This window comes from Oryza sativa, chromosome 6, assembly GCF_034140825.1.
Source record: "Oryza sativa Japonica Group chromosome 6, ASM3414082v1".
In the NCBI taxonomy this organism is placed as follows: Eukaryota; Viridiplantae; Streptophyta; class Magnoliopsida; order Poales; family Poaceae; genus Oryza; species Oryza sativa.
This window is the reverse complement of record NC_089040.1, coordinates 2,716,180-2,737,064: the sequence shown is the minus strand read 5'-3', so window position 1 is coordinate 2,737,064 and position 20,885 is coordinate 2,716,180. Positions and strand designations below refer to the sequence as shown.

Genomic DNA, 20,885 nt, shown 5'->3' with positions numbered 1-20,885 from the left:
ACTGAAGGTACTAGTTCTATAATTCTTTGACGTTTTAAAAATATTAAGATCAAACTTTTATAATTTTGACTACTAATAACTTTTAAAATATTCAATTTAAAGACACTATAACAAAACAAATGATAACTACATTCTTTTTTCATAAGATGAATGGTCAAACATATGACTAAAAATCAATAACGTCATCTTTAAAAAAGGAGGTTGTAATGGAAAATTATAGTCAACAATATATTTTGGAGACTGTCGTTATTATCCAAAATGTGAAGAATTATGTAATTGGAGGAAGTAAAATATTTTAGTAGCGTGCACCATCCGTGTCCAAATACATAGTCATAGGCCGATTTTTTTTCTATAACAAAGAAAGTGCGTGCTTCACACCTTCACGTCTATTTACGTCGCGTGATCATTTGGACTTTTTCGTATGTACTAAATATAATTATTTCTATGTTGTACTATTAAAGTTATAGAAAATATTTTCTTTTAGTTACCTCAGTGATGAAATTTTGAATTACTGAGGTTTCCCTCTATAAGCAGCTCCAAATATATGGATTTTGAATTATAGAAAAAAATTTGAATTTTGAAGTAATTGGCTAAAAATATATGGATTTCTATGCATTGGAATCAGAGCTCCAAAATAATTATGCTGTGCTATAAAATTTAAATCTTTTTGTCGAATTATCATTTTGGATTATTTTGGATCGGAGGAGTGCTATCGGTACGGTAGGTAAGAGTGGAGAAGCTAAGTTTTCGAGCATTTGGTTGGATATCATTGTTTTAGACGTAGATATCAGTGTTTGTCATGCTTAAGCTAGACAAGTCTAAATTACATGTGGATTGTGTTTGGTCTACTGCCATAATCGCCTGTCAATATTTGATCAGTATCAGTATTTAGAGACAAATATGGCTTGGTACATTTTTGGCAGAAAACTGTTAAAAGTGAGACAAATGTTCAAATAGACCCTAATGAAGTAATGATGGACCTTCAATAAATAATGGTGATGACAAAAATAATATTGTGAAACGTAATTTAAATGTTCAATTTTGCGACATAATACTGATGTTTAGTTTTACAAAATCTGATTCAGTACTGGTGTGATGGTGTCCCAACGATACTCACCTTGACCATTATTTATTTAAACAAATCGTGCTAGAAAAAAAATGTATTCTATGATATTATTTTTGCAAAAATCATAGGACTGGAATTTCTGCCTTTTTTCCTTTGTATAAAAATTAAAATGATATTTATGTAATTAATCTCATTTTTTTCAATCTATTAAAATTGCATGTACTCTACTATCTCGGTAGCGTTTCGAATCTCTTTAGTGAAAACTATTGTTTGTTTGTTTCCTTTCTTTTTCCTGTGTGATTAGAGTGTTCCAATGCCTTTGACTTTACTACAACCAAGGAAGATGTGATCTCGGAAAAGTAAATGAAAATCAGTCAAGCAAGAATCACATCAATCAAGATGATGTCATAGGATATTGCTGCTATTATCTCTAGTCAAACACTGAGCTGGAGCAAGAACATGTGGTTACTATTATACAGTAGTAGTATACGTCGGGTCTGTTTGGTACAGCTCCAACTCCTAAATTTAGCTCCAGGAGTTGGGTCTAGAGTGGAGTTGTGGAACTACCTAAACCCAGCTCCACAACTCTAAACCCAGCTCCACAACTCTTAGTTCATTTTGTGAGAGAGCTCCACCCTGGTCCACTTCCAGTTTTGGTGGAGCTGAAACTGTTTGGCTGAGCTCCAGCTCTAGGAGGGGTGGAGCTGGAGCTGTGCCAAACAGGCCCACTCTTATTCAGTTTTTTTTAATATAAAAAAATACTATGCATTGCAAGAACATATGATAACTATTATACAGTAGTATATGTCTTATTTGGTTTTTGTTTTTTATAAAAAAATTTACTACATTGCTCTGAGGGAAAATTATGGAGTAAACATGTGACAAAAGATTATAGTCTTCTTTACAAAAAATAATAAATGGCTTGTCCTCTTATTTCATATTTTCATACAACAAACAAGTACAACACATCCGGCTTTTCTTTATTTTCCCCCACACTCTGCTCACTGATCAGTGTACAAGCCACCTGCATCAACATGTAACGAGTCCAAATCCAATAAGCGGATTAGATAAGTGACCAATGTATTTTTACCTTGAATTTTAGTTCTTAACTGTACTTATATATTTATGCTAAAATCCTACCTTGGCTTCCATACAGAGTAGAATAGAACTGAAAAAGCCATGAGATCAAAAGGTCATGGCGCTGCACTCCTCCCTTGCTTGTGCAAAGAGGTCAGAGTTCATGTATCTTTCACCACCACTAGGGAAAATGGTTACAATCATCTTTCCCTCATATTCTTTCCTCGATGCCACCTAAAAAATCCTTACAAAGATAAGCAAAGATTACATGAAAAAAGAATGCAAGAAAGTTTTTTTTTTCAAACGAACAGCACCAAATGGCCTGAAGTTTCTATCGATATAGCGGAAGAAAATACAAGATTATAATGCTGGGAAGCTATAATCAGAACAAACGAAAGTTGATATGCCCACAAGAAAATTAGTTCAGTTGGAACCTTCAGACAAGCTGCCAAATTAGCTCCGGATGATATGCCCACAAGTAAACCCTCTTCTCTTGCCAGCCTCTTTGCATTAGCCATTGCATCTTGTGCAGTTACTGTGATGATCTCATCGACGATTGAGATATCCAGGTTTTTTGGTACAAAGCCTGGACCCATTCCCTGAATTTTATGCCGCGAAGGCTTACCACCTAAAACAATGTGAGGAAAATTATTGTAGAAGCCAACAGGACACAATTTTAGATATCCGAGGCAATTCATTTCTCAAAAGATTTTTTTTTTTGTTTGTCGAAACATTTTATCATTGGAGGTGATACTTTTTCTTTGACATGTTCAGTGTGATACTTGTGATATTGTAGAGACTTACCTGAAATTACAGGGCTTTCCGCAGGCTCAACACAAATTACTTTAACTGCTGGGTTTTTCATCTTCAAATATTTCCCTACACCTGAAATTGTTCCTCCTGTGCCAGAACCAGCCACAAAGATATCTACTTTGCCTGCCGTATCCTTCCAAATCTCAGGCCCTAGAAGGAAAGGATAGGCAACATTTGAATATGATCACACTATCTGACTCGTAAATCATGATATGGATAACAGGAATATTAAGCCCACCCAATTCATGAATTTCATCATATGAATTATGACGGACAAAGGCCCTTTTGTTTTGAATCCAGGACAGTATAATCCTCTACAGTTAATGATCATTGCAAATAAAATATATGGCTTGCTACTATTTATAGTACTCTTTTACTAGTAGATTACATTACATTACATTGTGTAAGAATAGGTACCTGTCCATACAAAGTGTGCTTCAGGATTTGCTGCATTTTTAAACTGATCAAGATGATGTACGTTAGGCATATCATTCTTGATCTGTTCAACTTTGTCTAATTGTCCCTGAAAACCAAGTGTAGGATCTGAAACAGTATTGCATTGAATTAGAGAGTTCAGTATCTTGTGGTCCCCACAATTGACAAATGACAGGACACCAAATGCCGATATCAAATTTTGAGAATGATTTCAACAGTTAAAAACTTATAGTAATTACCAAAGATTTGTGCTTTACATCCTTACCAGTTAAAATAACCTCGGCCCCTAGATACGTCAACAACATTTGCTTATCAAGTGAATACTCAGCAGGCATGACTGCAACGAACCTGTAACCTTTGAGCAGAGCATTGTATGCCACACCTATTCCAAGATTACCACTTGTCGGCTCGACTAGCGTCGTAACGCCTGGTGAGATCAGACCTTTCTCCTCTGCATCCTCAATCATTCTGAAAATTGGTATTACAGAGTATGAGCCATTGATCAAAATGATCATGAAATAGCCTAACTTAACAATGTGATCAGCAGAGATATTGAAACATTGAACAATGGATAGCATATGGGTACATATTTGTCAGTACCTCAGAGCACTGCGATCCTTGACAGAGCAGAGGGGTTGGTATGACTCCAATTTGCCAACAATCCGGGCATTTACCCCGTCTTTTCGGACGATCCGGTTCAGCTCTATCAGTGGCGTCCATCCTACAAGCTGAAGGAAGAATGAACCTGAGTTGTACTAATCCTTCAAACTTCACAGTTCACACCACCAGCATGAATTCTGTCTGACACATATATGTTCAGACCAAAACCAATTTCACCCCCCAAAAAGCAAGAACTGAAGATGGAGAAGATCAGAAAGAAGATAGTGCAGTAGAGGATAGGGATCAGCTCACCTGAGTGATATCAGTGGCGATATGTTCATCTGATGACGATGAATTTAGCAGAGAAGGGATCCCTCTCCTGCCTCCTTCCTCCATGCTGTTCACTTGCTCGGAGCAAGGAGCAGAGAACTATCTCAGTATATATATTTCCATCAGCTGGATCCACCTAATCTTCCAACTATTATATACCCAACTTGGTATATTTATATTATTTTATGCGCAAGTAATAGAAGGACATTACCTTGTTCACGTTGGCAAGGTTGTACTTTCAACAGATTGATATCCATATCTCTCGTGATCTCTGCACCTTCGTCATCTAATTGGTGGATGGCTCACACCTGCAAGATTCCTATCTGCTCGTGTGATCTTTTTGTCTCCAAGAAACATACTAGCTTGCTTCTTCTTTTTTTCAGCTAGCAAAATGCCCATGCATTGCAGCAGGTGAAGAAAATTTTAATCGTATCGTTTTGATGTGCTCTGCGCTACAGTTTTGCAGTTAATTGACATCAGGAATGGATGAGTGAAATTGGTACCTTTCATGCTGCATAAAACTTCCCTTTGCAACAACAAGACCATGAAATCCTGCTCAACAAGATCACCAACACAGATAAAGAATGTTAGAATTTCAATGGTTATTCTCATTGAGAAGAGGATGGCACTCGAGATGGGGCAATTTTCTGGTTTTCTTCATTCACAAAACACAAAAGCCATATCCTCCCAAAGAGGATTGGATACATATTTATAGCTGCTTGTAGCAGCCATGCAGCCATGCTAGTCTAAGAGGGTGCTGTCCTAGAGCATCCCAACAAACTGTCCTAGAGCATAGCATCCCAACAAACTGTCCTAGAGCATCTCAAACTGAAAGTAGAGATGCTGTCCTAGAAAAAGATGCTGTCCTAGAAAGCTGAAAAGCAGGAAAAAGGCACCACAAGACCAAGACCAACCAGCCAAGACTTATTCCTACATTCTCCCCCTAAGTCTTGTGCGCCGTCTTGTGGGAAAGTTGAGCCATCCCGATCCGGGAGCAAAGCTCAAGGAACTTGATCCTCCCAAGGGGTTTGGTGAGCAAATCCGCAAGCTGGTCCTTGGTGTTGATGTAGCTCGCCTTGATGCTCCCTTCCTCCAAGTAGCTTCGGATGAAATGGTACCTCACCCGGATGTGCTTGCTCCGTTCGTGAAAAACGGGGTTCTTTGCCAGGGCCAGAGCGGACTTGCTATCCACCCTGAGCTCCACCGCTCCAGTATCTCTGCCGAGGAGATCACTAAGCAGTCGAGCAAGCCAGAGCGCCTGGGTCGAAGCGGCGGATGCCGCCATGTACTCGGCCTCGCAGCTGGACAGGGCCACCACCTGCTGCTTGATTGACTGCCAGCTAACGAGGCACTCGCCGAGGAAGAAGAGAATCCCGCTCGTGCTCTTGCTGGTGTCAATGTCGCCGGCGTGGTCGCTGTCGCTGTACCCGACGAAGTGTGCCTTGCCAGGACACCTCGGGTAGTAGAGACCGTGGTCGAGAGTCCCCGCAACGTAGCGGATGATCCTCTTCACAGCCTGCTGGTGCTCCGTCGTCGGTCGCTGCATAAACCGACTGACGTAGCCGACGGAGAAGGCCAAGTCCGGCCGTGTGTGGGTGAGGTAGCGAAGGCTCCCCACAAGACGTCGGTACTGTGTAGCATCCACCTCCTCCGCCGTGCTGTCGCGGCTCAGCTTCAGTCTCTCCTCCATCGGAGTGAGAGCTGGGTTGCAATCGGTGAGCCCAGCCAGCTCAACGACGCGCTTGGCATAGGCGGTCTGTCGAAGCGTGATCCCGGAGTTGTCCTGGTGCACTTCGATCCCCAGGTAGAAGGAGAGAGGCCCCAGATCACTCATCTGGAAAGTGGCCTTCATCTCCTCCTTGAACGCCGCGACCTCCGCATCCTTGGTGTCGGTGATCACCAAGTCGTCGACGTAGACACCCACCAGCAAGGCATTTCCTCCATTGCCCCGCCGGTAGATGGCCGCCTCGTGCGGGCTTTGCTCGAAGCCCATCCCCTTGAGCGTGGAATCCAACTTGGCATTCCACGCCCTCGGTGCCTGCCGCAAGCCGTAGAGGGCCTTGTGCAGGCGTAGCACCTTGCCCTCCTTGCCGGGGATCACAAATCCCGGCGGCTGGTGCACGTAGACCTCCTCCTTCAAGTCGCCGTTTAGAAACGCCGACTTGACGTCCATGTGATGGACGCCCCAGCCTTCCTGAGCAGCCAGCGCAAGAAGGAGTCGCACGGACTCCATCTGTGCCACGGGAGCGAAGGCATCGTCGTAGTCGATCCCCTCCTGCTGCACGAAACCGCGTGCCACCAAGCGAGCCTTGTGCTTGACGATGGCTCCGGCTTCATCCCTCTTCAGCTTGAACACCCACTTAAGGGTGATTGCGCGGTGACCACGAGGGAGGTCAGCAAGCTCCCAGGTGCGGTTCTCCTGAACCGCGTCCATCTCCGACTGCATCGCGGCACGCCATGCCGCGTGTTTCTCGGCCTCTGCAAAAGACCGAGGCTCACCGTCGTCGCACGCAAGGTGCAACTGCGCCTCTAAGTCGCGAGGCACCAGTCCCGGCACCGGCTGGTCGCCGAGAAGATCCTCCATCGTACGGTACCGTAGCTGCTCGCCGTCGTGGTACGCGTCGATGCGCTCCCCGTCGTGGGAGAGCGGAGTAGCGAACTCCACCGGGCTGCGCTCAACACGAGCTGGCGTCGGAGTAGACGTGCTTGGAGGAGTGGCTGTTGGTGCTGGAGCATGTGGAGTCACTGGCTGGGGTGGTGTCGACGAAGAGCTCGTCGTAGTCGAAGTCGTGGCCCGAGGGTGTGTTGGTGTCGGAGTCGGTGGAGATTCGGGGGCTGGGGTAGACACGCTAGATGAAGAGCTGCCTACTCCCCCAGCTCCCTCGAAGTGGACGTACTCGATGGTGAAGTCGTCGTACGTCGGAGTCGAACCATCGTCCACCGCCTTGTCCCATACCCACCCTCGCCCTTCGTCGAACACAACATCGCGCGCAGTGCGCACACGCTGTGTCTCCGGGTCGAGGATGCGGTAGGCCTTCGAGCCCTCCGCGTAGCCGATGAACACCCCTGGGGTGCTCCTGTCGTCGAGCTTACCGATGTGGCCGAGCTCCTTGGCGAACGCGAGGCAGCCGAAGACCCGTAGGTGGGAGACCGCCGGCTTGTGCCCATGCCAGGCCTCGTACGGTGTCCTGCCATCGAGGGCCTTGGTAGGCGAGCGATTGAGGATGTAGACGGCTGTCACCACCGCCTCCCCCCAGAAGATGGCCGGCATCCCCCTCTGCTTGAGAAGAGCCCGAGCCATCCCCACAACCGTCTGGTTGCGCCGCTCGACGACGCCGTTCTGCTGTGGGCTGTACGGCGCGGTGTAGTGGCGCTGAATGCCCTCATCAGCGCAGTACGACGCGAATTCAGCCGCCGTGAATTCGCCGCCGTTGTCGGTGCGCAGCACGCGCAGCTTGCGGCCGCACTCCGCCTCTGCAGCGGCCTGCGCGCGCCTGATGGCATCCGCAGCCTCTCCCTTGCTGCCGAGGACCATCACCCACATGTAGCGAGAGAGGTCGTCGACGAGCAGTAGGAAGTAGCGTCGTCCTCCTGGTGTGGCCGGTGTCACTGGGCCACACAAGTCCCCGTGCACGAGCTCGAGCCGCTCCTTGGCTCGGAAGCTCGTCTGCTGGGGAAAGGGGAGCCGCCGCTGCTTCGTCACCACGCAGACGTCGCAGAGCTGCTCCACGTGGTCAAGGCACGGCATGCCTCGCACCATCTCCTTGGCACTGAGGCGCTTCAGGGCCTCGAAGTGGAGGTGCCCGAAGCGCTCGTGCCACTGCCATGCCTCGTCGTCCCGACGAGCGGCGAGGCAAACTGGTTGTGCGACCTGCGCGCTGAGGATGTAGAGTCGATTAGTGCCTCTGGTTACCTTGGCAAGAAGGCGACGACGGCGATCCCAAATCCTCATGAGTCCGTCCTCGACCAACACGCGTGAGCCGTTCTCATCCAGCTGTCCCACGCTGATGATAGAATTCCTCAACGCGGGGATGTAGTAGACTTCGGTGAGCAGCCTGTGCTCACCGGACTTGGCGGTGAAGGTCACGGAGCCAACACCCTTGATCTTCACGCCGGAGGCGTCCCCGAACTTGACGGAGCCTCGGACGCTGGAGTCGAACTCGGTGAAGAACTCCCGTCGGCCGGTCATGTGATGGGTGGCGCCGGTGTCGAGGTACCACCCATCAGCCTTGTCGTTGCTGGAGCCGTCGCAGAGGGAGACGAGTACCTTCGGCTCATCAAGGTGGAGGAAAGCCGCTGCGGCCGGTGCCGCTGGAGGTAGCTCGATGCTTGCGTGAGCTAGGAGCAGAGCCGGCTCTTCCTCCTCCACCCGTGCGACGTGGGCCTGGCCGCGTCGTGGCTGTCGACAGTCTTTGGCCCAATGGCCAAGCTTGCCACAGTTGCGGCAGGCGTCGTCTCGTCCCGGCTTGTGGTTGCCGGTGGCAACGCCCTGGGTGCCTCTGCGGGCGCCACCCTCGGCACGTCTTCGCGCCCACCGTAGCTGGACACCTCCCCGCGCCTTGCGCGGCTTACGGCTGCCTGTCGGGGAAGATGACTCCCCCTTCCTCCCGTCACCCTGAGAGGCCTCCCACTGCTCCCGAGTGAGATGGAGCTTCCCGCCGATGGTGATGGGCCCCGAGAGAGGCTGTGGCTCATCACCATCGACGACCTTGAGGCGACCTAACGCCTCCTCGATCGACATCGTGGAGAGGTCCAGCAGAGATTCAATCGAGCGAGCGATCTGCCTGTACTTCTCAGGGACGCAGCGGAAGAGCTTCTCGACAGCTCTCTCCTCGTCATAGGTGTCGTCGCCGTACTGCACCATTTTCTGCAAGAGAGTGTTGAGACGGAGAGCAAAGTCATCAACATCCTCACCTGGCTTGAAGGCCAGGTTCTCCCACTCCTTGCGGAGTGCCTGCAGTGTGGACTTGCGGGCGCGGTCGCTGCCGATGCGTGCCGCAGCGATGGCGTCCCAGGCCTCCTTGGCAGTCCGCTTCTGGGAAAGCGAGAACTGCATCTCGGGCGGGACTGCAGCGATGAGGGCATCCAGTGCTCGCCGATCCTCGTCGTAGTCGACGTCGCCGTACCGGACTGCCTCCCACATGTGCCGCACCTGGAGCCTCACCCTCGTCACTGCGGCCCACTCGATGTAGTTGGTTTTGGTGAGGGTAGGCCACCCACCGCCGGGACCAAAGTCCCTGACCACCGTCTGGACACCGTAGTGACCATGGCGCCGGTCAGGGGAGAAAGAGCCGCGCTGCCTGCGAGGGCCGCGTGCGGGCTCCGGGCTGCCGCCGGCACGCCCGCGCCCATCTGGGTTCCCGTTGGCGGGCCCGCGGTCCCTTGGGCCGCCGCCGCCGCCGTGGAGGTGGGCTGCTGCCCACCGCTCTGCCCGCTCCCGTGCCCTTCCTCTTGCCAGCTCCTCAAGCTCCCTGTCGGCGGTGATGTCGCCGGCGATGGAGCCGTTGATGCTGCTGCGCAAGGTCTCAACCTCTACCTCCGCCGCACGTGCCGCATCTTCCGCCGCCTCCGCCTCCGCCTCCGCCCTGGCTGCTGCCAACTCCGCTGTCGCCAGTCTGGCCGCCCTCGCTGCTGCTGCAGCGGTCTGAGCTGTTGCTCGCCTGCGCTCTTCTGCTGCGGCGAGCTCGGCGTCCTGCTGACGCCAAGTGCTCGAGGCGACCGAACGCCGAGACCGAGCGTCGGACATGGCGCACCTGCGGGGGGCTGCTGCGTGGAGAGGGGGAAGGGAAAGGGGAAGGAGGAGCAACTGGTGCTGCTGCTGCTGCTGGCTGAGAGCTCAACCGAGCTTGGGAAGGGGTGGAACAAGAGATGTTTAGCCTACAGGAAAGTGTGGCTCTGATACCAGATGTTAGAATTTCAATGGTTACTCTCATTGAGAAGAGGATGGCACTCGAGATGGGGCAATTTTCTGGTTTTCTTCATTCACAAAACACAAAAGCCATATCCTCCCAAAGAGGATTGGATACATATTTATAGCTGCTTGTAGCAGCCATGCAGCCATGCTAGTCTAAGAGGGTGCTGTCCTAGAGCATCCCAACAAACTGTCCTAGAGCAGAGCATCCCAACAAACTGTCCTAGAGCATCTCAAACTGAAAGTAGAGATGCTGTCCTAGAAAGCTGAAAAGCAGGAAAAAGGCACCACAAGACCAAGACCAACCAGCCAAGACTTATTCCTACAAAGAAGAGTGAGGCATTTTCTATTTCAACCTTATATGGTATTAGTCCATTGCTGACTCTGATATTACGTTAAGCATGCGAAACAGTGGCTTTCCAAAAAGAGCTCTTCTTATATTCTCTCAAGTATTTACCTCTTGAATTCCAATGTACACGACACGACAACAGCTTGCTGACTTTGAATAGTTTCACTTAACTTACCTATAGAATAGTATGGCACACAGCTTGCTGACTTTGATTGAAAATGACCAAACAATATGAGTAACTCAGGATGCTAATCATAGAAGAAAGCAAAGAGGATGCAACTGGGATTTAAGATTTCAGTTACGAACGATGGAAAGCGTTCTGAATATCAACGGATTTCAAACAACTACTCAAAAGAGTAGACAACTTGCTACCCTTTGCAAAATACAACTACACAAGGCGAAACCATTTTTGTGTTCCAGATAAAACAACTATACCGAGTCTTCCATTCCATCTTCCACTTGGATTCAAACAGTACTTCTACAATTACAAACAAGACAAGCATAAGTACGGATTCAATCATTTAAACCATCGAAGTGCTGGTCCTGTTTGCAAATATGCAAGGAGAGGACAACATTGACATCAGAAAATACAGACCCCTCATTGGCTCACTATATAGAATTGAAAAGCTGTATTAGGACAGCACTGTTACTTGTGTTTAAGCTGGAAACGGTTTGCATCTCGGTGCAAAATTATACAGGATTATCTAAAAACACATCATCACCTTCAGGGATCTCTATTGCTATTTCACAATGCTAAGGCACACTGGAAAAGAGTTCATGCAATAGCAAATGGTTCCTCCTCAGCATCTGCTCCTGCAAATTGAAAAGGGCCAATAGTTTCATTACCAGTAAGATAAATTGACTATCAATAATAAAACTGCATGATACAAACTACACAGTTATGTGTTCACTTCCCCATTCTACTATAGTCGATTTAAATTGGTATGATGATATGATTATGGCAACCAAATAGTTTAATTCAAAGTTCAAGGCAAATATCCATAATCCCCCTTGAAGGGCACTACAACGTGTAATATGACTCTTTTCTGGGTGTGTAATATGTCACAGGCAACGCACGCCATTATATGCATATTATGATATGCTTGAGTCCAGTTAAACAAATCATTTCAACAGTATCCCACAAACACCTCAACAACGAAGAAAGCAAAAGGTCTATATTTAGTCCCTAAACCAAATAAAGAGTAGAGGGACCAAATACAAACTTTTCCATAAAACAAACAGTTATCTTCAGGCTACAGTTGATGCCAATAGCCTATTTTTAATAATGTTCCTTCCTTTAAAAGGTCATCATAAAAGGTAGCGGCGATGCAAATTTGGACATCATATAATGGATCACAAGGGAAATTCAGAGTTATGACAGAAAACATAAGTTCAAATTCATTCCTTTTGCATATCAACACCAACACCAGGCTAATGATACCAAAAAAACCCTACAAGGTACCTGACATTCCAAACACCTAGCCAAGTTTGTGAACGAAATAAGCCTACATATTTCATACAATTAAAATTCCACGGTAGTATTTTAAGCTACTACCACATGTGTTCAAAGTGAACAATAAAACGACCTAAACACTAAGAACAATGAAGCAATGAAACATTATGGTGCTACTTCTAATCAAACATTTTCAGCCAGATAATACTACAACACAAACACAATAGAGGACTACAACACAAATTCTAGCTAAGCTTGTTTTGTTATCCACATGCCCTAAAATGAACAGCAGCATCTCCAGGGTCATTATGTTACAAAAGAGGGGAGCAAATTTCACTTTGAACCACTTTTCTTCCTGAAATGGCACTTCGAACCAACCTAGCGGAATTTATACATTTTCTCTTTAGACCAATAGCCATCCTATAAGTGAGAACAATGTGAAGTGATGATCAGGGGGAGTGTGGCGCATCTGCAGATGCAGATGCAAGTTGAGAGTTTGAGACCAATGTTATTCAACCCACACCCCACCCCCCACCCCCCCCCCAACACCCACCCACCCACACACACACAAAGAAAAAATATCAGCAATATTATTAAAAACACATTCCATAATAGGATCATCTCATCTCAGGCTCTCAGCCCAGCCTCAGGTCTCAGGCTTAAGATTCTACACACATTTGCATAGCAACCAAATCATAAACAGCTTAAAGCAGTTTTCTCACAAATGCCTTCGATTTTGCAGTCCAGAGATCGATTCTAGGTTTAGGTTACCGTAATTAGTTCTTTTAACAGTATGACTACAACACCATCTCAGGCTCTCAGCCCAGCCTCAGCCTTAAGATGCTATAGACATTTGCATATACACAACCAAATCATAAACAGCTAAAAGCAGTTTTCTCTAAAAACTCCTTTGATTTTGCAGTCCAGGGATTGAATTTAGGTTTAGATGACCATAATTAGCCCTTATAATAATAGTATGAGTAGAACACCACTATCTGTTGAATCTGGAGCAGTGAAGCACACGCACCTGGCTTCTTGGACGCGGGCGAGGCGGGCGGCTGCTCCTCCCCGTAGATGACGCGGAGGCGGGACGCGGAGATGGGCGGGGAGGGCGCGGCGGCGAGGGCGAAGAGCTCCTCGCGCCACGCCCACATGGCGGAGGACATGGCGGTGTTGGCGGCGCGGAGCGACGCCTTCCTGGCCTCCAGCTCGTCGATCTCGTGCTGCTGCTCCCACGAACGCCACCCCAGCACCACGAATGAGCCCAGCAGCAGCGCGCTCGTCACCTTCTCGTGGTTCACCTTCCCCAGCTTCGCTCCGATCCCGCGCAACGCCGCCGCCATCCCCGCCGCCGCCGCCGCACGATTGGTATGAGACGACGAAGAAGAAGCCCAGCCCACTCTGGGTCAGCTCGCTGGGCCAGTGGGCCGTAGCTGTTGGAGGGACAAAAACACTCTCATAGTCATATGGCGTGTTTCGGTTGGGAGGAAAAGGTTAAGGTCATCTTTATTTCCCACGTAAAAACTTTTCACTTGTCACATTAAATGTGTGTACATATATACATATATATATATATATATATATATATATATATATATATATATATATATATATATATATATATATATAGGGGTATCGTGACTAGAGGCTTGAGTAGCCGCGGTCACCCACGTGGCTTAACCCCCTCGGGGGAGTCGGGCCCGAGGGTGACGCGGCCACCTCTCCCTCTGTCTCCCCAAGGGGTCGGGCCGCTCCCGTTTCGGCCCCGAGGGCTGGGACGCCCCGACCCCCTGTGGTTTTGGCGCCACGTGTGTGGGTTAGGTGAGCACAACGGCGCTCACCTAACCGCACTTATAGCGGATTGACGAGCGCGTCACGCCGCATTAAGTGCGGCGCAGTGCGCGCTCGTCCGGACCGTGACCAGTCGCAGTGTGTGACCGGTCGCAGACCGGTCAGATCACGGGTTAGGTGGCAACAGGCGGCCTGTCACACGCCTCGCCCCGTCCCGTCGGAATGATGAGAGCCTCCAGGCACTCGTCCCTAGCCGGAGCCGGCGTGCTAACTCCTGGAGTTGGCACGTCAGTCCCGGCCAGATTCATACCAGGCTTCATCGCAACCATGGCAAGGAAGTCATTATATGAAGAAGGGGAGACGTGCGGCATGCTAAACTGACGCGTGGTGGACAAGAATGACCGGTCTGTGACTGGTCTGACGCCGGTCACGTCATCGGCAGACAACCGTGCTCCCACGTTGCATCTGCTTCCAGCGGAGTGGAGGTAGGTATGACCCATCCCATCGGAGGGTCATTCAGACAGCGGCCATTGCAAATCTCCACCCATTAATGAAGGAATGACAGGGTGATCCCCTGTGTCAGGCGAGTGACGGCGCTGGGCCTCACTCAAGGACAAGCTGTGATTTAGCTTCCAGGCGAAGAAGCAAGCCAAGTTTTGGTCAAGATAGGGTGGGTCTCCACCCAAAAGAAGAGTAGGTAGAAGTGGTGCATGTGGTATCCCCTTGAGATATAAAAGGAGGACCTTGCCCACCGAGGGAAAAAGAAGAAAAATAAAGAGGGAGACGACTTTGAAAATACCTGAGCTCGTAGAGGAGAGTAAGAGGAAGAGGGGTTCTAGAGCCGGAACTCTCTTGCTCTCCGGCTTTCTGTAACTCCTTCACACACAGATCCACCAGAACACAGGAGTAGGGTATTACGCTTCTCAGCGGCCCGAACCTGTCTACATCGCCCGTGTCTCGTGCGATTCTTCTCGCTGACGTTCCCCAGATCGAGGGCGAAGAACCTCACTTAGCGCCCCCGGCCGAACCGGCAAAGGGGGGCCTGCGCGGTCTCCCGGTGAGGAGCCCCACGCTCCGTCATATATATACATATACATATATATATATATATATATATATATATATATATATATATATATATATATATATATATATATATATATATATATATATATATATATATATATATATATATATATATATATATATATATATATATATATATATATATATATATATATATATATATATATATATATATATATATATATATATATGTATGTATGTATGTATATATGGAGTATTAAATATGGACTAAAAAACTAATTATATAGATTGCGTGTAAAATTACGAGACGAATCTTTTAAGCCTAATTGTACCATGATTTGACAATGTGGTGCTACAGAAAATATTTGCTAATGACGGATTAATTAGGCTTAATAAATTTATGTTTTGTTATTCGACTATGTTTAATACTTCAAATGTGTGTCCGTATATCTGATGTGATACGCCAAAACTTTTCATCCCTGGATTTAAACACAACCTAATATCGAAGACTATCATTATGTTTGCACTCCCTCCGTACCAAAATATAACAATTTTTAGCACTAAGAATTTGGCCTAAAATATAATAACTTTTAGCACTTGTGATTTGTCCTGGAATATAACAACATCTCCAGTAACATTTTCTTCTCAACTAATTACAACCCTCATCCATTCACTTTTATCATCTACCACCACTTTTCAACCAATCACACATCCCCCCATCTAATTCTACTTAGTTTTCTTATCTCCACTTCTCAACCAATCACAATCTCTCTCCCATCTAATTCTTAATAACCGGTCCAGCTCTGAAACTTCTTATATTCGGGACAAAAGAAGTAGGATTAAAGTTAAAACTTTTTTACAAGCGGTAGATACTCCTTTCGTTTTATATTATATAAGTTGTTTTAACTCTTTTTCTAGTTAAACTTTTTTTAAAACTCTGATCAAATTTATATAAAAAATAGCAACATCTAAAACATCGTATTTGCTTCAAAATTAGCATTGAATATATTTTAATTATATGTTTATTTTATTTTAGAAATGAATATATTTTTTTATAAATTTGATAAAATTAAAAAAGTTTGACTAGAAAAAAAACCAAAACGATTTATAATATGAAACGGTGAGAGTAGAAAATATAGAAAATTTCAATCCACTCATACCTCTTAGAGAATTTCTTCGAATTAATGTGTGTACATTCATATTCTTTTATTTTTCTTATTTCTATACGGATTGAAGTTCCTCTAACCGAACAAACCCAGTTCTGGCAAAATTTTGTCTATTTTTGAACCTTACAGTTTCGGTGCGATCGAAATGACCCTTCAGTTTGTGATTTTAATTAAAATTAATCATCTTAAACCATCTTTTTGTTAGCACAGGTATTTCTGGTTGGCCTAAGTGGTCCTCGACTGGTCGTGCAGTCGCTTCAGGATTGTTAACTTACTTTCAGGTTCTTTTTGTACCAAATAAATACTTCGTGCTCTGCAGATCAACTTTAATCATCAGTATGGACCATACAGATCAAACTTTGACGTTCAGTGTCCATCGATTTATTTGACCATGATCAGCCCAACTACCAAAAAACTTCACTTTCTCAGTAGTCAGTACGATAAACTTGGATTCCATTAGGAATCCAGAAATGACACAAAGGTACTCTTCGCTGGATCAATGACACATTTCAATTTTTTCCATAAGACATATTTCATTTTTTTTCCATAAGGCTCAAATGAATACTAGTAAAAGTTCCACCGGCAGATTCCAGATAATTACACAAACTTAATAAACCGATTACATATAACTAAAACATAATAATACTCTAATATAGATGTTCCAGACAGGCCTCACAACTTCGCCAATAAAACCACGGGTAACATATACCAGCAACGAAACCTCACCCGTGCACAACCAACCAATAATTTCCTGGGCAGTTCAACGCAAAATACTGCATCAACAAAATAACAAACAGCTCACGTGGCGCTGTGAACCACAACAGTTCTACTGCTGCTTGCAATCTGCTGGTTGATCAGCACCTCCTTGTGCCCCGCCCTTCGATGGTAGCTGGTGGAGAATGTACTATGAGCTATAAGATTATAACACTCGAAGCAAGGAAAATTGATGTCAAGTCGTTTAAGGTTGGTGTAAAGCATGTACCTTCGGTTTGCCTGCCGACTGTCCAGACAATCAAAAAAGCAATGTATTAGAAACTGGCTAAATAGGAGAATGATGCTACAGAAATAGGTTCTATGACATAGTGAAGTTACCTTCTTCTTTGGCTTGCTTTTTTCTTCCTCATCGTCTTCGTCTTCATCCTCATCCTCTTCTTCCTCCTCCTCATCTTCATCATCGTCTTCATCATCTTCTTCATCATCCTCCATATCGTCAAAATCCTCGGCTTGCACAGCCTCACCAGTAAACCAGGAAACAGCATGTGGGATGATCTTATCCCTTATGGTGGTCCTATAAGTAATTTCCGACCAAAAATATCATCAGAATAGCCATAAGAGCTTATCAACATGACGGATAGAACATTAGTATGTGGCAGGCAATGACTAGTACTTACCCAATGTCATAATCATGTTCCATTTGACCCTGAAGCTCATCAGCCTATCATAAATTGAAGGAACAAGTTTACTACCAAAGCACACCAAATATGATATCATTGAACAAATGCATGTCAAATATCAAAATAGAACATACAGTGTCTTCATCAATGTCCTCATCATCATCGGGTACTTGCGGGGGACTGAAAAAGTTGAAGAAGCTCTCACAGACTTCAGTTTTGGTAATAGGCTTTGCATTCTTTGAACCTTTCTTGGGTTTCTTTTTTAGAATCTTCTGTGTCAGGTTTTTACCAGGATACCACTCAATTTCAGTCCTGCAGTGCACATAACATGCCAACATGGTTAGTTTTAACAACACGTGCAGTTACAGGTTTCAACAGAGGATGAAACAACTTACCCAATTGCTTTCTCCAAAATTGGTTCATCTTCATCAACCATGTGGTACGTTTTTGTTAGGACAGAGTTCTTGAAGAAAGGGTTCGTATCAAAGAAAAAATCCAGCTTGAAACCCTTAGGATCGTCAATTCTAGCCCACTTGATATCTTTCAGATATTTCAAAGCAGGCTCGTCACGCTCTTGGATCTAATAAAGCAATAACACAATCAACAATTACTGCAATGCACCTAAAAAACAACACAAAAGTAAACCATACTATACCTCCTCAGAAAGCACTTCATTTGTTTTCATAGCAGTAAGCCAAAAATCTGGGACTCCTTTAGCTGAAAAAAAATGGTTTAATCATAAATCAGAATGTGAAACATTCACCAACAGATAAAATTAAACTTGATTTGGTACCATCTGCATCTTTACCCTCAGCAGCATTTTCACTGGCTGGTTCGTCATTTCCACCATCAACCTCAACAACTCCATTTACTATGTTATACCTCTGGAAAACAGGAAAAGGGGCAGGGGTTCAGTAACTGTCACAAAAGAAAATAACAAAAGGAATACTGTTCACATATTTAACATAAAGAACAAGTATACCTTTGTGTACAAGGGTTCATAAAGCTTCTGGTACTTCGCTTCAAGCGCAGCTCTCTCTTCAAAGAATTTTAACTCGATTTCATCATGCTGGCCCTGGATTAGTATAGTGAAGAAAAAGTTGGATCTTTGAAGCAATTACAACACATGGTTTAGATGTGAATTTTATGTAGAGCACTGTTCGAATTTGGTCCATTATGCTGGAAATGGTATGAAACAAAACTTTCTCGAGCAATTCATCATGAATATGGCAGATGCAGAATAAAATACAAATAGAAGAAACAGGTCACAGCTTTGACTGCACAAAAATAAAAACAGGGAAATGGAAGGCCAGGAATAAAGCAGCATGCCTGGAACTACCCAATTTTAGTAACGGATGAATCAAAGCAGTACCAACTACCAAGAAGCTAACACAGAAAGCAAATAAAGTTTAAATCACATTATCCAATAGTTGACAGGCAAAATGTCTATGGTTCTAAAGCATACTACTACATAAACATTATCCATACTCTTTCCAAGACTATAAAACATAAAAACTTGGACCAGTCTCCTCCCTGAGGGGATGACATTGCATTAGGTGCTTTCTCTGTTTCAACATAGAGATTTGAATGATATATCAAAGCTTGTTGCTTAGGTCATGTGAGAGTTCACATATCAAATTCCAAGACTAAATCCCCGTACAATAGGTAATAGTCATAGCAGCATTAAGTCTGTATATACCATATAAAGCTGTAAAGACCTTCATAGTGGCATATAACAATAGACAACTACCCTGCATAGACGTCTAACAGCAGATATTATGTTCATATTTGACTACCTGACCTACTTTCCCTTCTCATTAAAAAGATCTAGTGCCCTTTATTCCCTTACTAGACCAAAGGGAAGTTCAACACACAAAAAGTATGAATAGGTTGTTTGGATTTCATGGTAGAAGTGGGATAGAGATGGAGGGTTAGGAAGGAGGACTTGGTGAAAGGAAGATAGCTGGGATAAGCCTAAACCATATCCTAATCCCAATCCTACTGTTCTACCAATATGACCCCTTATAAGGAATATCTTTACTTATTCAATTCAAAAGGAGAATTCCATGATCAACATCACTCTTGAATTATTGTCATATCCAACAGAAGTTCCATAAATTTAAAGAGATAAAATTTTACAGCATAGATAAAGCATATTGATATCCTCCAAGATGATGAACAGGTCATTCTGATGTTACCCATCAGCTACTACCACAACCAAACAAATGGTGACTATTGAACATCTTTGAATAGGCCAGAGATAAATATTCGACACCTGACAGACATAATAAAGCCTGATTACCATCATCTAGCTCCTTCCTTAACATGAATATTACATATACGTAATGCTCAGAACTTTTTTTTGGCTAAAACTATTTTTCTTTACAGAATCTATACTCCTTTAAAAGTCCCTAGTGGTGGTGCCAGTGAATCTGCCACCCACCACAAATTGGCTCCTGATATCTTTTGATATTATGGAATAGTCCAAATATTCGGTTCAAACAAGTAAACAAGTGATACTAACATATTTGACAATGTTTTAATATCTATTACATATTATAATATACTTTCTTTTATCCATAGCAAAGCATGGGTGTTTTTTCTAGTCATTACAAAATTAAGGAGCACTAATAAAAAAGCAGCAGTACAGATAAGGCTGACTAATGAGATCCTTACAAATCAGTGCCTACCAGAAGCTAAATCTAACAGCTATACCATTGATTATAATATTCTAACACAACAACATCTGGCAAAGTATTCACATTAGAAACGGGAAAATTAGTGGCAAGGAAATTCCATGCCCACCTGGATCTCCCTCAAATATTCGACACGCTTCCTGACATTGGGGGAGAGCGCCTCAAGCACGTCCGTGTGCTGACCCGCCAAGCTCTGCAGCTTATCCTGCAACCGAATCAGACCACACGGGATGAGAAAAACTAACAGGTACCAAAAATCAACCAACCACGCCCCCCGCTCCCGAATCGAATAGCGCCTCAAAATCGATCCAAATCGTCTCACCTTCAGGGCATTGACGAGGCCGGCGCGGTCCTCGGCGCTGAGAGCTGCGGCCAAAACACGGATCGATCAGGAAACAAATAAAGGAGACGACAGGATAAGACCCCGCGAGCGCGTGAGCTTACCGGCGGCGGCGGCGGGCAGCGAGGCGTTGAGGTCGGAGAGGTCGAGGTTCTCCTTGTCGCCGCCCATCGCCGGGAGCTCTTCGTCCGCCGCCTATGCGATGCGCCGCCGAGGAGGGGAAGCCCTAGGAAGGAAGAGAGAAAGCGAAGGGAGAGAGAGAGAGAGAGAGAGAGAAAGGGGAAGCCACTAAACCCTAGCCTCCTTTGGGTATAAGAAGCATCTCTCGCGCGAGATGTCCGTGACTCTCTTTTCGTTTACACCCCCGGGTTTCCCTGATAATACTTCCAGGAAAGTACCTCTCCCTGACGTGGGCTT

The 20,885-nt window shown here is 45.4% G+C and overlaps 3 protein-coding genes across 8 annotated transcripts; all 3 read right to left on the bottom strand.

Annotated features, from left to right (window-relative positions):
* Positions 1-1,919: 1,919 nt before the first annotated feature.
* Positions 1,920-4,457, bottom strand: LOC4340140 (cysteine synthase-like). The gene is made up of 8 exons (XM_015787486.3): positions 4,304-4,457; positions 3,992-4,119; positions 3,657-3,859; positions 3,374-3,499; positions 2,948-3,106; positions 2,578-2,771; positions 2,207-2,377; positions 1,920-2,090 (listed from the first exon to the last, which is right to left on the bottom strand). The coding sequence occupies exons 1-7, from the start codon at positions 4,385-4,387 to the stop codon at positions 2,252-2,254; spliced, it is 1,020 nt and encodes a 339-aa protein (XP_015642972.1). The 5' UTR covers positions 4,388-4,457; the 3' UTR covers positions 1,920-2,090; positions 2,207-2,251.
* Positions 4,458-11,079: 6,622 nt separating this feature from the next.
* Positions 11,080-13,455, bottom strand: LOC4340138 (uncharacterized). Its single transcript, XM_015787485.3, has 2 exons — positions 13,062-13,455; positions 11,080-11,394 (listed from the first exon to the last, which is right to left on the bottom strand). Exons 1-2 carry the CDS (start codon positions 13,375-13,377, stop codon positions 11,357-11,359), a joined length of 354 nt encoding a protein of 117 aa, XP_015642971.1. The 5' UTR covers positions 13,378-13,455; the 3' UTR covers positions 11,080-11,356.
* Positions 13,456-16,474: 3,019 nt separating this feature from the next.
* NAP1;1 (nucleosome assembly protein 1-1) lies at positions 16,475-20,757 on the bottom strand. Of its 6 annotated transcripts, none has more exons than XM_015788905.3 (12): positions 20,573-20,755; positions 20,451-20,494; positions 20,238-20,333; positions 18,415-18,507; positions 18,226-18,316; positions 18,088-18,149; positions 17,828-18,012; positions 17,567-17,744; positions 17,430-17,473; positions 17,131-17,326; positions 17,021-17,038; positions 16,475-16,942 (listed from the first exon to the last, which is right to left on the bottom strand). In XM_015788905.3, exons 1-12 carry the CDS (start codon positions 20,637-20,639, stop codon positions 16,865-16,867), a joined length of 1,152 nt encoding a protein of 383 aa, XP_015644391.1. In that variant the 5' UTR covers positions 20,640-20,755; the 3' UTR covers positions 16,475-16,864. The 6 variants fall into 6 exon arrangements, with proteins under 6 accessions (XP_015644391.1, XP_015644393.1, XP_066167231.1 ...); XM_015788907.3 differs by having other exon boundaries at positions 18,241-18,316; NM_001421084.1 differs by having other exon boundaries at positions 16,532-16,927; positions 20,573-20,757.
* Positions 20,758-20,885: the final 128 nt, after the last annotated feature.

Coding starts and splice junctions, on each gene's coding strand:
- LOC4340140 (XM_015787486.3), bottom strand. CDS start 4,387: ATGGAGGAAGGAGGCAGGAGAGGGATCCCTTCTCTGCTAAATTCATCG. Junction 3,860..3,991: donor AAGGATCGCAGTGCTCTGAG/GTACTGACAAAT, acceptor ACCAATTTTCAG/AATGATTGAGGATGCAGAGG. Junction 3,500..3,656: donor GGCCGAGGTTATTTTAACTG/GTAAGGATGTAA, acceptor ATACTGTTTCAG/ATCCTACACTTGGTTTTCAG.
- LOC4340138 (XM_015787485.3), bottom strand. CDS start 13,377: ATGGCGGCGGCGTTGCGCGGGATCGGAGCGAAGCTGGGGAAGGTGAAC. Junction 11,395..13,061: donor GCCCGCGTCCAAGAAGCCAG/GTGCGTGTGCTT, acceptor TTCAATTTGCAG/GAGCAGATGCTGAGGAGGAA.